The sequence below is a fragment of the Podarcis raffonei genome, chromosome 9 (assembly GCF_027172205.1).
Source record: "Podarcis raffonei isolate rPodRaf1 chromosome 9, rPodRaf1.pri, whole genome shotgun sequence".
Lineage (NCBI taxonomy): Eukaryota > Metazoa > Chordata > Lepidosauria > Squamata > Lacertidae > Podarcis > Podarcis raffonei.
In genome coordinates, this window is record NC_070610.1 from 49,561,522 (window position 1) to 49,575,852 (window position 14,331).

Sequence of the window (14,331 nt, forward strand, 5' to 3'; positions counted from 1 at the left end):
GTCAATGAGTCGCCAGGGGGAGCAAGGTCCCGCAAGGCTTGGCGGAATCTATCAGGGTCCATCAGCCTCTGCGGGCGAGCCCAAATCGGCTCGGCACCTAAGCAGGGTGGGGGTGGAAAGTCAATCCTGGCTTTCAGAGCGTAGTGATCAGACCATGGCACCTTCATCGAAGGAGACATGATCACATCTATACCTACACCAAAGATCAAATCCAGCGTGTGGCCTGCTTGATGTGTGGGGCCCGAAACAAACTGGGAGAGCCCTAGTGTCGCCATGGAAGACACCAGGTCCAGAGCCTGTGAGGAGGGAGTGGCATCAGCATGGATGTTGAAGTCCCCCAATACCAATAGGTTAGGGAACTCCAAGGCCCAGCCGGCCACCGCCTCCAATAGGCCTGACAGGGTGGCTGCTGGTGCGCTAGGTGGCCGGTACACCAGCCAGACAGCCAAGCTCTCCTCGGAGCCCCACACTAGGCCAACACATTCAATGCCGGGGATCGATGGTGATGGTAGAGCCCTGAAAGAACAATCTTCCCGGATTAATAATGCCACCCCTCCCCCCCGGCCCACAGTCCGTGACTGGTGGAGGACGGAGAAACCCGGGGGCGCCATCTCTCTTAAGGTAGCTGTTGCCCCTTCGCGCACCCAGGTCTCCGTCACACAAGCCAGGTCGACCCCCTGCGAGATAAAGAAATCTCGCAGGGTGGCGGTTTTGTTGCCTATAGACCTGGCATTGCACAGCACCAGTGACGGAGGTGAGTAGTCCTTGCTCGCCCTACCCTCGTCCCTCGGGATGAGGCGCAGATTGGAAGGGGTACGAGCATATCCATATCTCGATCCCCTTCGCCTATAACATCTGCCCCCACCGCCATACCTCCCTCGCCCCTCCACGGTAGCAATCCCAAGCCTCATAGTAGCCTCCATTGATGGCAATTAATGTTATTCTTTCGCAGCCTAAAACAATAAAACCTTAAAACAATAAAAACAAAAAACAAAACAACCCAGAAAACAATAAAACAATACAAATAAAAACTGCAAAAATTACAAATTCATCAAAATCTAACGCATTCCCAAGCCCACCCAAACATCCATCCCACCCCCATATATAAAATCTAAAGGGAAAGGAGCATTTTAAAACATGTTAAAAAGAACTCTGCGCCCCTCCGGGTCCTCCTGGGCAGTAGCAGCATCAGTGGCAACAACCGTCCCTGTGAGGCCCCACCTGGGCCAGATAGTGGCAGGAGCAGTCCTTGTGAGGCTTTAGGCCCCGCCCAGGCCAGATGGTAAGTGGCAAGAGCAGGACCCTCAGACATTCACAGGGGAATCCTCCTGGGCAGCAGAGCAGTCCTTTTGAGGCTTCAGGCCCCACCCCAGGCCAGATGGTAAGAGGCAGGAAGGAGCAGGACCCTCAGACACTCACAGGGGAGTCCTCCTGGGCAGCCGAGCAGTCCTTTTGAGGCTTCAGGCCCCGCCCCAGGCCAGATGGTAAGTGGCAAGAGCAGGGCCCTCAGACACTCACAGGGGAGTCCTCCTGGGCAGCAGAGCAGTCCTTTGAGGCTTCAGGCCCCACCCCAGGCCAGATGGTAAGTGGCAGGAAGGAGCAGGACCCTCAGACACTCACAGGGGAGTCCTCCTGGGCAGCAGAGCAGACCTTTGAGGCTTCAGGCCCCGCCCCAGGCCAGATGGTAAGTGGCAGGAAGGAGCAGGACCCTCAGACACTCACAGGGGAGTCCTCCTGGGCAGCAGAGCAGTCCTTTGAGGCTGCAGGCCCCGCCCCAGGCCAGATGGTAAGTGGCAAGAGCAGGGCCCTCAGACACTCACAGGGGAGTCCTCCTGGGCAGCAGAGCAGTCCTTTGAGGCTTCAGGCCCCACCCCAGGCCAGATGGTAAGTGGCAAGAGCAGGACCCTCAGACACTCACAGGGGAGTCCTCCTGGGCAGCAGAGCAGTCCTTTGAGGCTTCAGGCCCCACCCCAGGCCAGATGGTAGGTGGCAGGAAGGAGCAGGACCCTCAGACACTCACAGGGGAGTCCTCCTGGGCAGCAGAGCAGTCCTTTGAGGCTTCAGGCCCCACCCCAGGCCAGATGGTAGGTGGCAGGAAGGAGCAGGACCCTCAGACACTCACAGGGGAGTCCTCCTGGGCAGCAGAGCAGTCCTTTGAGGCTTCAGGCCCCACCCCAGGCCAGATGGTAGGTGGCAGGAAGGAGCAGGACCCTCAGACACTCACAGGGGTTTTCAGTATGGGAAAATATTATTTGATTATACAATTTAGTTAAGATGAAATAAGTAATTGCAATTAGTAACTCTAATCTGCTTTTTTACAATAAAGTAAAAAAATTAAGTGTTTATTTTTACGTGTAGACAATCCAAGTTGGACTTGAGAACAGCAGCTGCTAAGGTTGATCAAATGACCAGACTGATTGAGAATCTTCAGGCCCAGGTAGATAGAAAGGTATGTCATGCTACTTCTGATTTCAAACCTAAGGCATTAATCAGACTTTGGTTGGTTGGCTCCTGTTTTTAAAAAAATTCAAGCGAAGCTCTGATAATAATTTCTGAATGACTTCTGTGGCTTCCAGGAAGAAGAGGTGCTTGCTGCTCAGGAAAGAGAGGAAGCATCAGACAAACGCTTGCATCAGTTGCAATCTAGTGTAAAAGAACTGGAGAAAAGGTAGAACATTAATTGATATAAGGAGTGTGTGTTTGTTTGATTCTCTGGCACCATAAGGAGGAGCATTGAGAAATTGAAATTCTTTGTTGTTGTTGTTGCTTAAGCCATTACAGATAAGTTCTTTCATTGAATATAGCTTATTAGACTTATAACTAGGCTTGTTACTAACTGTACTTTTCTATGTATTGGATATAAAAGTACACTTCCATTGGTAGACGGCGTCTTCTTCTCACAGAAGGGTTGTTTACTCCTTTCCTAACCAGTGCCTTCTGGTGTTCTGGACTTCAATTTCCATCATCCCTCACTGTTGACTTGGGCTGATAGGAGGTGTAGTCCAAAACAACTGGGAGGCCACAAAATTGAGGAAGGCTGCGTGTGAGTATTAGAGTAGGTAATATAAAACTACATCCAAAGATATTCTTGCAAAAGTTTGGGAACTGCTGTAGAACATGCTTCTTAACATGCATGGACACCTGTGATTATTTTCCTTCCATTCCTTGGTGGCAAGTGTATGTTTGAACATTGCCTTTGAAGTTAATCTCTGTTTCTACTTGATGCGTTAAAGAGAGGTATTGGAAAGGTTTAAGCTATATTGCAAAAACTATAGATCCAATCCACAAATTCATGCATACCTGCCAACCAGATTGCTGGTTCTGTTGAATCTGACAGAAACTCACCACCAGTTTCTAAAGGAGAAGATGGCATTGCTCCAGTCCATACTGAAAGAGGCAATCAATGTTAAATCCCAATCCAATCTAGAAAGTTCATTATGCATGTACCCCTGGTTGCTAAATGCAGGATTTTATACCAGCTATTGTCTTTTTGCATGCACTGATTGTATCCACAAAGCAATCCACATGCTAAATTTTAATTTTTAATCTGATGCTTGTCACTGTAGGGGAGTGTTAAGCTGGTGTGGATGTGTTTCTAGGCACGCTTACATGGAAATAAGTTGAATTTAAATCAAGAGAATAGTTTTTAATCCTAGAGCAACATAATACAGATCTTGGGAGGTCATTCTTAATAGTTTCTTAGAGCTTTGTCCTTCATTTTTTGTTGTTGCCATCTCTTAGCTGGCTCCATCATACAAGTTGACAAATTGCTTTTTCCATTTGAATGTGTGAAAAGGGTTTATGTGCTGAGAATTACTGTCAATAAAAGCAGAATGATCTTAATAAGTGCATCTCCATGTACAGGCTTGGGTCCTCAGGAGTGGGACCAATTTATACCAGACACTGAGTGTTAGGTTTGGAATATTCTCCATTTAGAATTGAGTAGTATGCTTATTAGTGAGTTGGTGGAACTCCTGAAATAAAGCCTTTCTTACATTATATATAAGACACCACAGGAAGCTTGGTGTTAAGTCTTAATTCAGGTAACCTTCCAAACCACCAGAAAAGAACCTCTAGGCCATAGTTTGGAGGATTATTTTAAATGAGTTCAAATTAACAAATGATTGTATGTGATCAGTGAGCAAACCAGAATACAAAACCACAACTGGGATGTGCATCAAAATGTTGTAATTTGGAGTACTCCCATTTCCAGGATACTCTGTTCTATTCTCTCTCCCATCCTAAGTTTCTGGATTCCCGGCCCCATCTCCCAAGTCAGTCAGAATTCTATGGCCACTAAAGGTAAAGGACCCCTGGATGGCTAAGTCCAGTCAAAAGCGACTATGGGGTGCGACACTCATCTTGCTTTCAGACCAAGGGAGCCAGTGTTTGTCCACAGACAGCTTTCTTCGACTTGTTGATCCTTTGAAAGAATTATCAAGGGCAGTTTCGCATGGTGTTATAGCAGTAGTTAAGGTTGCACAGATGTACATATCAGTCATGAGATCTGAATTTGAAAGAGCTTGTCACTTTGCCAGGAAAAATTGTTGAACTTCTGAAAACTAACCTTCAGAATCACTTCAAGATAGTGAAATGTGGCAAATGAAAATTCATATAACCTTGTCCTCTCTAGATTACAAGAGCTGACAATTGAATGTAGTTTCAATCCTAGATTTAGCTTCAATCAGTTAAGTGGTCCTTGTTCTGATATGCAGGCTTTGTGTAGCTGCCGAAGATTTAAAAGAGCTAAGAACAGAAAAAACAAACCTAGAAAAACAAATCCAAGAGCTGACTGTGAAGTGCACTGTTATAGAAAGGGAGAAGAATGATGCTATGGAAGAGGCTTGTAAGAACATCCAACTCTTAGAAGAAGCTAATCTGCAAAAGAGTCAGGTAAACAAAACACGAAGAGACCAATTCTCCATATCCGAATATTCACTCTGGTTCTTTTTCTGAAATAGCTAGAATAATCCAGAACATGAGTGAGAGGCTACAGTTTTGAACAGCCACCTGTTCAAAAAGGGGCCTTCTCAAAGCCACCTCACACGTTCAATTATGTCTGAATAATGTAAGTATTTCTGACCAGTAGTCACACACTTTAAGCATTATAATGCAAATCGTGTCTTGTGTAATACTATCATTTTTTACAGTCTTCATCATGCACTTTCAGGAAAAGTAACTTCCACCAGACACAGTTTGCATTTCAGAAGTGCCTGAATTCTCTTGGAGCAATGTTCTTACTTGAACATTAAATAAAACTTGGGATGTTTCATTGGGGCTCCCATTTTAGGGATCATCCTTTGGGTCATGTATTTTAAGCCTGTGACATCACATAGTTAGCATTTTAAAAATTTGAATCTTAGGGCATATATGTTTGCCAGTAAGGCAGTTCAGGTGGCATTATCTGTATAAAGCTAGTATAATTTTTTCTGTCAATTCTGAGCCATCTTGCTAGTATGATGTACAGTAGTAAATAGAACTCTAAAGTGTAGCACTCTAGAGACAAACAACTTTAAAAATATAGTCTGTAACACTTTTTTTAAAAAAAATAGATTTTTTAAAGTCCATTTCATTTTGGGAGGGAAACCAATTTCTTAAAACTTTGAAGTACTATACTTGTATTTTGACAATAAAAACTAACCATAATGTTCTCTGACATGGAAAAGGGGGATGATCCAGTCTGTCCTCTGCATGCAAGAGGAAGGCTACCAGAAGAAGGGAGCTGTCAGTGGGATAATTATGCACAAAGAAAGGGCATGGAGGACAAGGGAAAAATGTGATGAAGAACTGGATCATATACATATTGCTATTGTGCTCCACCAATGGAAGGAAGGACTTTCAGATTGGATCTCTCAGCTGTGGGAATGTTAAAATGAAAGGTCTCTTGAGAATGCAGTTGTTTAAACTCAGAAGAAGGTTGGTTGAGAAACAGATACTGTTTCTAGATTCTGGTAGGTAGCTGTGTTGGTCTGATGCAGTTGAAATAAATAAAAAAATTGTCCAGTAGCACCTTAGAGACCAACTATGTTCTGCACATGAAAGCTTATACCCAGAACATACTTAGTTGCTCTCTAAGCTGCTACTGGACAATTTTTTAAGATGTCTACATGTTCTTGTCTCTTGATTGGTTCAGCATTACTTTTGGCTTGTGATCATAAGTTTAATTAGCCTGAAAATTCAGGTATGCCAAATTCATTTTTTCTTACAATCTAAGTGTATGTGGAACTCTCTCTTTGTGTTGTCACTATATGAGAAATCCAAAAGTCAGCTCATGGTGTAAAAAATCCATAGTATACAGTTAACTTAGGAGTGACACACAAGTAGAAATATGAAACATACTAAAACTCATTGGAAAAGTGCATTTTAGAGTTCGTTAATTTTCTGTTCACTAGAACACCATGGTCTTGTAACTGTTTAATTTTTTGAATTGTTACCTGGCTGTCCTCAACAGGAATACACTTAGTTTTTTAAGGACTATTCATTTCGTTTCCCATTTAGGCAATGATATGTGCAAAACAAAAGGAAGAGGAGATTGAAAATATGAAGGAAGCATTTTCTCATCTGCTTCAAGATGCTGCTTCAAGTACTAGAAAGGAAGTGAGTTGTGCTTAAAACTTTGTTTATTGGAGAAAACATTTATAGAAAGTCTTCCATATAAAACTGCAAAGCAATTTATGGGAAGAATTTATTTAATTAATTAAATTTAATTTATATACCATCCTTCATCTGAGGATCGCATAGCATTTTTTAAAAATACATAGCATAGCAACAAACAAAACAATAACCCTCCCAAAAACAGTAATCAATACAATAAAACAACAAAAGACAAACAATAAAATGCTAAAATACACAAATACTAAGATGTCTAGAATTTCAAACAAACCCAGTACTCAAAATCAGTGCTCAGACATACCCCCACAAATTGGTGTGTTCTAACCAAACAGTGGAACACCAATGCTCCAGGTGGCTGCCTGCAGTAGTCTCTAGGGGAATGTTGTTACACGTCATAGGGGCAAGTGCAGAGGACTTTCCTTGAGTTGGCAGTAAATAGGTGGGAGTGTGCAGAAGGAGATTTGCTCTCAAATAGAATGGACCTAAGCTGTTCAGGGCCTATCTTGCATGTTAATTGTGATATATTTTATCTTCTCTGGATGTTTTATTAACTGTATTGTTCTAGCTTGTTTATTTATATTTATGTCATTGTAATCAGGCCAGGAATCAGTTGACAAGATGAGCAAGCAGCAATTTAATTAAATTTAATTCTTCTTGTTTATTCTAATGGTGCATTGTATGACTGGAAAAACTAACCATTGCATACTAAACAATACATATATATATATTTTAAAAGGTAGAAAATGAAAAGAAAAGGTGCAATATTCAGATATCCCGATTAGCAGAAGAAATTGATGCACTCCAGAAGGTATGTCTTAGGTTGTACTGGAATTGCTTCTTCTTTGTCTTTAAACTTTTTTGGGGGAAACATAAATTGTATCATGAATTCAATCTTTCTGCTGTGTCACATACATTGGGAGAAGGAAAATTCTAAAAGTAAAATTCAGCCACAGTTGTGCATAGCATATGTGCCATGGATTTCATCAATAGTGATGGGGGAAAAGCTCAGATCCCACTGAAATAAATTAAGCTTAAAAGTGCTTATGTTTTTGACTGGATTGCTGTCAAATTATTATTAAAATGAATCATCAGAGTCTTCATTAAAAAAATTCAGCAATGGCTGTTGCTGGGTGGTAGTAGTTGATCACCATTTATGGTTTTGTTTCTGAATCTGACTAAATGGTGCAGAACTTTTATATTTTTCAAAATGCTAGAACAAGTCTTAAAGTCTCAACAGTATTTGAGGATTTTGGTGTATTCTTATCAAAGTACTACATATGTGAACATTTTATTTTGTTACCAAGTTTTCATGCAAGCTCTCTTTATTAGCATGGTAGTAAAGATTTTTGAGGAAAAAGCTAAAAATGAAGGTTCTCTCTGCTCATCAGAGCTTCTACTTGTGCTTTTGAGGAGGTTCAGCAGAAGATGAAAAAGATAAAAAGAGTGTTGTTTGTTGCGGGGGCAGGGAAACTGTACTTGGATGCAAGGTCATGTTAAAATATAGGTGTCTCCCTGACTGGGGATTCTGAGGTAAACAGGGATTAGGAGTTCAACAGGGGAACACGACAGAAAGAGTCATTTAAGGGATAAAAAGAGATAAAGGAGTTAATTCTCCCTTTGCCCCCATCCTCCCTCCAACTTTGCAATTTTTTGTGGAATATCCCCCCCCCTTTCAATTTTTTTGTTCTAGCATTGTATTTTTATTGTGCTTATTTTCTTACCTACTTACTAGATTAGTATGACACCTGTTAATAAAGTATTCTCTAGATTGCTTCTAGTAACCAAAAAAAGACTACCAACAACCATAAAAAAATTAAGCCAGCAGGAAAAGATGATACCATTATAATAAAAACTTACAACAGCAGTTCTCACATATTTTAAAGTGTTCCAGAATATCATAGAGGTACATGCTCACTAGACTGCTTCAGTCTGTGGAACTGGCTGTGGAACTTCAGTCTGTGGAATATGGCACTTTTACAGTGCCATATAACATTCTTTCCACACTTGCAAGGAATTAATCCTTTGACATGGCAACACCTGCACTTTGGAACTCCCTGCCCATTGATATTATACAGACACCTTTGCTGTACTGTTTTCAGCATCTGCTAACAAAATGTCATGTAGAATGCTTTTGTTTAGTGTTAGTCAGCTATGCCCTCCACATTTCCTGATTTCATTCTCCCACCTAGTTTTTAGGGTTTTCCTTTCCACCTTTAACCAGCATTAAATGGCCACTGAGTCTGCCCATTCTTCATTTGGGCTGGTTTGAGGTTCCTTTCCCCCTTAGGACTTTTTTTCTAACTATTTTTTTGTCGTTTCAAGTTTGCCCAGCTCTGTTGATACCTCACAGTTGTGTAGGGATGACATCATTTTCACTGCATAGGCAACTGCACTTACCTCTCAGAAGTTTGGATATAAAAGGAGTGGTTATTAATGGTCAAAGTTTCAGATGAAGAGCAATGGAAATGAAGGAAGCATTTTAAAGTTGCATATATACAGTAGACAATGTAGCTTACTCTTTCAATGTACAAATATAAGAAATGCAAAAAATAAACTTTTCATAATTTGTGAAAGCAGTCTTGTGCACCTGTCATTCTTCTCTACAAGGGGTTATATGCAAGTATGTTATATGACATACTTATATTTTAAAAATGGAAATCAATGAGGATGTCAAAATACTACACTGTGATTGTGGTTCTGAACTCTTCCTTCCTCTTTTGGAATCAATGATACATTGTGAGTTCCAGTCATGACTTTCTGAGTGTGTGTTAGAGAAAACAAAATCATGTGTATAATCAATTATATGACAAGCTACTTGTATGTTAATTTGCTACAAGTGCTATAAATATTTCAAAAACTATTGTCCCAACAGAACAACCTGATTAAGATTAAACTACTAGTATATATATGTGACTTGTTTTATAGGTAGAGAAAATGCAAGACAGAGAAGACTTAAAGGAAGCTTAAAATGAGTGATGTTTGTGCTTACTCCACATACCAGGTGCTAGATGACACAACCCTGGCATTGTTTGCCAAGCAGAGTTACACTTGTATATGGTTTGCTCCTTTTCCTCCCTAATGCTTGCCTTTTGCTTCTTTGGTAGGAATGTGAAGAGAAGCAGATCCAAATTGAGCGGAGTGCAAGAGAAAGGCAAACTGTGGAAGAAGAGCTAGAGAAGGTGAAAAACTGTTACCATAGTAGTTTTCATGTATTAGTATGTACTATGATAATCTGTATGCCAATACCTAAGTTTATATTTCTTGAAAATTCTAATATTTGCATGTGGGATACAATAGACAGAGGACAAAACATTGGAACCTTTTTGAGGTAAATACAAAGTTATTGTTGAGGTAGGAATGTCTAGTCTGCTGCATCTACATTGGCTGACCCATAGCATAGTTCTTTGGTTAGCTTATAAAGATATAGGTCAGCTGTCTCTGGAGATAATAAGTTAATGTGTAGGCCATTGTCTGTCAGAAAAGGATTCTCCAGATATCCCTGAGAAATTGGGAGGAGATGTAAGTTGTGCCAGTCCAGAGATTGGAAACAGATTTTCTCCACAATTTGGATTGTTTCATGTGGCTTAATGTTATGAGGCTGCACAATATAGAATGTGTGTCTCAAGAATGCAGAGCAAATTTGATCAAGGTTGCATCATGGAATTTATTGTGTGTCTGGAATGCGTAACAGAATTAGGGAAGATAATTGGTAGTAGGAGGGGGTTAAAGTACAAGAAGAATGCATTCTGGAGAGAATACAGAACATGTGTCTTAGTATCAAGCATTATCCCTGCCCCCAGTTACTTTCATGCTTATCGTGGATTTCATTTGAACTGCAGAAATGTTCAGGGCACTGTTCTGTATTGGGGAAGTGAGTTAGATCCATGGAAATAGGGGTTGAGATTCAGTCATGATGAACCATGGTTCAAAATGACAGCATCAAGCCATAGCAAGCTTTGGGCTCTTGCTTCTTCGTTTCTGTTCTTCTGGCATTTCTATGGGGATATCAGAAGCATGCACATCTGTTGTTTATAAGTAATAGTTTCATTTCGTCCATATACTACAAACTGTGATGAATCATAACTGTGATTTGTTAATCTAAACAACTTGAAATCATGGGTTAAGAAGCTGAATTGTTTTCAGAAACAATATTTAAGATTCATTACAGATTAGAGTCCACTTTAGAAGTGTGGTTAGTCGATAATGGAAGTGAAAACTTACCTCCTTCTCAAAGTGGAGGAGGAAAGGGAAGGGTGGAATGCATAGAGGCTTAATATGGCTCATTCCCATCTTGATAAACCATGTTGTATGATGTCTGAAGTGGCCCATTATCATAGAATCCTTACAACAACACAGAGCACAATCCTTACCCTATGTATCTGAAGTAAGCCCCGTTGAGTTCAATAAGAATTGCTCCACTTAAGTGTTGTTGCTTTAGTATGTTATATTATTCCTATATCTCAGATATGGAGTGGGGTGCTGGGACTTAGAAGTTGTGAATTCAAGGCAGAGCTCAGTTTTGAATTGGGAACGTTCAACCTCACATTAGCCTCAGCAGTATACCATCACTTGGAAACTTAGACTAGAGTTGATGAGCAAATAGATGAGATACCAGTAGCTTTTATATGTCATTACTCATAGTAAAACAACAGTTCCATGAACTATCCAGTGACAATATCCTTTGTTTAACTAAAAACCCAATGAATTGGTGAAAAAAGTATTGAAGAATTAGAAGATGGGTGTAATCTGTTACCAAAAATCACTTTTATCCAAGCTCTGTTTTTCTTGCTGCAACTTTCATAAAGCATTTTTAAGATTAACTTAACAGTGAATTATAAAAATGACAACAGTCCAGAGGGCAGTGAATGAAAGAAAAATGCCACATGAATTTCCATGTGCAAGGCCTAAGTGCAAGATTTAGCTATGTGATATAAGATTTCTATATGCAGAGCAGATTCCATGGATTCATCATCCTGCTTCTTGCAATAAGCTGTTTCTGTAAGGAAAATAATTACTCTGACTACAGAAGCTGTTTTCTGTGAAAGAGCATTTCTCTATAATTTATCTTCTAGAAAACCCCCATTTAAAAGACTAGGTGAAAAATGCAACTAACCTTAAAGGAGTATGAGCAAAAAATTATACAGATTGATGAGATGAGGGTTACAGGTAAGCAGTTCACACAATTTATTTAAAGTCTGTTATGCTGCCTTTCTGCTGCACAGTAGTGTTCAAGGCAGATCACAAGAAGGTAAAATCCACTTTAACAAAAATATAGGAGAGAGAGGGAAGCAGGAAACCACCTCAGTCTGTTCCAGCTGAGGTATCTACTCCCCACCAGGTCCTACCACCAGCTTCCCTGGGCAAAGGATCCTCATGCCTTTCAATAATAATAAAACCAATAATACCCTGCCCATCTGGCTGGCTTTCCCCAGCCAATATAATATATATATATATTGATATTTGCTGAAGAGCTTTATTTGCTTTAATATTTCTTGTAGGCCATCTTGCAAGGATTTGTATCCTAAAAGGTGGGATATAATAAATTGTAAGAAATAAATATCAGTACAAAACCAACAGCAGCAGATAATGGGCTAAAATGGGCTAAAAGCAATCAAAAGCAGCAAAAGCAGTTCACATATCCTAACTGAGTCAACCATACTAATAATTATAATCAAATTAATACATTAACTAGTCTATGAAAAGCTTGGGTAAAGTACAGTGGTACCTCGGGTTAAGTACTTAATTCGTTCCGGAGGTCCGTTCTTAACCTGAAACTGTTCTTAACCTGAAGCACCACTTTAGCTAATGGGGCCTCCTGCTGCCGCTGCGCCACCGGAGCACGATTTCCGTTCTCATCCTGAAGCAAAGTTCTTAACCCGAGGTGCTATTTCTGGGTTAGCGGAGTCTGTAACCTGAAGCGTATGTAACTTGAAGTGTATGTAACCCGAGGTACCACTGTAATGGTACCTTGTCTGAAGCCAGAAAGATAACAGAATAGGTATTGGGATAATTTCCATTGGAAAAGGATAGTCGTTGTAGAAATGAAATTCCATTATCTTGAAATTTAAACTATGAACTATAAAGTGGTTGATTGTGTAACACCAGTGGCGTGGTTGTTGTTACAAGGATCTACCTGAATTTTCTTTTTTAAACACTTCAATCAGGTGTACCGTGAAGGTAGAGGAAATGAAGGCGATTCTAGAAAACTAGAAGAGCTTTACCAAAGGTGTCTCATTGCTGAACTAGCCAAAGATGATTTGCAACGAAGTCTACAAACAGCACAAAACAAAATTAAGCAACTTGAAATGAAGTAAGTAATCACTATTTACTTATGAACAAGTGCTGACGTTCATTCAGTAATACTTCACTGGAAAGTCCCTTGAATTGAAACTTTTGTCATTTGTTTTTATATCCATTGTCCATCTTTTCATGTTATGGTAAACCCTGGTTTAACATCATGTGCACAAGCATTGAATGAGCTGGTGGGAATCTTGGGGTTGCATGCTCTACCCTTTCTCTCAGGCAGCCAGGAAGAGGATTTTGGCACAATTTCACTTTCCATGAAACCTGGCTTATCATGTGCAAACCAGAAATTGTGGTTTCAAGAAAGGTTTGGCCAGTTTCTAAACAAACCAGCTGCAAACCATGGGTTATGAAACTGAACTAGAGTTCATTTTAAACTATGATCTCTGTGTCATGCATAACAAGTCAGGTTTTGTGGAAAGTGCAACTAATCTCTGTCATACTGGAGGGGAAGGAGGAAGAGCAGAAACTTAGATAGGGTTGCCATATCTTGAAGAGCAAAAAAGAGGACAGCCCGAGCCATGGAAATAAGCACACAGGACCGCCACCGCAGCTCCCATGCGTCTCTTTCCCCAGCTTGGGCTGGCAGTGACTGGAGCATACAGAGCAGTCTAAGCCCCAAAACCCAGATATTTCCTTTAAAATGTAAAAATCCGCACAGATGGGCATGTTCGCCCCCGCAAAAGGACAGGTCTGGGTTTTCCTGGACGTATGGCCACCCTAAGAAACATGATGCTCACATTGGTTTCTTCCTGCTCATCAATGCCAAATTTACATACGGGTTGAGCAGACTGCAGCCCAGGGTCTCATAATCTGTGGGCACTCAGTCTCTTTCCAATTTTTAAAATAAAAACAGGCAGATTTTACTATCTAGGCCCAGTTGCTTAGTAACATGAAACACGTAACTTATGAGTCTGACTGTATAACAGTTACACAAGTGCGTACTTATTGTTAGTAAAGTTCATGGAGGCATTAAAGTCAGCTATGAAGCAATACAAGAGTTCAGATCACTACCTATCATTATAGCGTGTGTGTTTTGAATGAGTAAGGATTCTTTTAATTTTGACTTTTTCTGAAAACAATAATGAGTATGCACTATAAAAGTGGTGCTAGTAAATGAAAGCAACAAAAGGAAATACTCAAAAGTTTGAAGCCAGTCATGTTGTATGGCTTCATACAGCAGGTAGAACCAGCCCTATATAATCTCTCAGAAACAGAAGCCTTAGATAAACTTCCTCCAAGACACAAATTTAAGGAAATACATATATTGCTGTCATGGATGCTGTTGAAGCCAACCTATTTCTGACCACACAGAACCTGCCACGGTGTGTGTACAAGTGTTGAATGCTTATAAGAAGAGTACATTTCTCTTAGAATGTTATTGCTGCTGACAGCATCATGCTTCAGATCAGCTAA

General features: G+C 40.5%; 1 protein-coding gene across 6 annotated transcripts in view; it reads left to right on the forward strand.

Annotated features, from left to right (window-relative positions):
- Nucleotides 1–14,331, forward strand: part of SCLT1 (sodium channel and clathrin linker 1) — a 50,339-nt gene that overhangs the window by 19,052 nt on the left and 16,956 nt on the right. For 5 of the 6 annotated variants that reach the window (XM_053403405.1, XM_053403404.1, XM_053403403.1 and 2 more), the window contains 7 exons: nt 2,359–2,449; nt 2,577–2,668; nt 4,716–4,893; nt 6,499–6,597; nt 7,349–7,420; nt 9,717–9,791; nt 12,777–12,922. In XM_053403405.1, coding sequence (XP_053259380.1) covers nt 2,359–2,449; nt 2,577–2,668; nt 4,716–4,893; nt 6,499–6,597; nt 7,349–7,420; nt 9,717–9,791; nt 12,777–12,922 — 753 coding nt within the window. The remainder of the gene's footprint in view (nt 1–2,358; nt 2,450–2,576; nt 2,669–4,715; nt 4,894–6,498; nt 6,598–7,348; nt 7,421–9,716; nt 9,792–12,776; nt 12,923–14,331) is intronic. The other variant, XM_053403408.1, reaches the window with a different exon arrangement.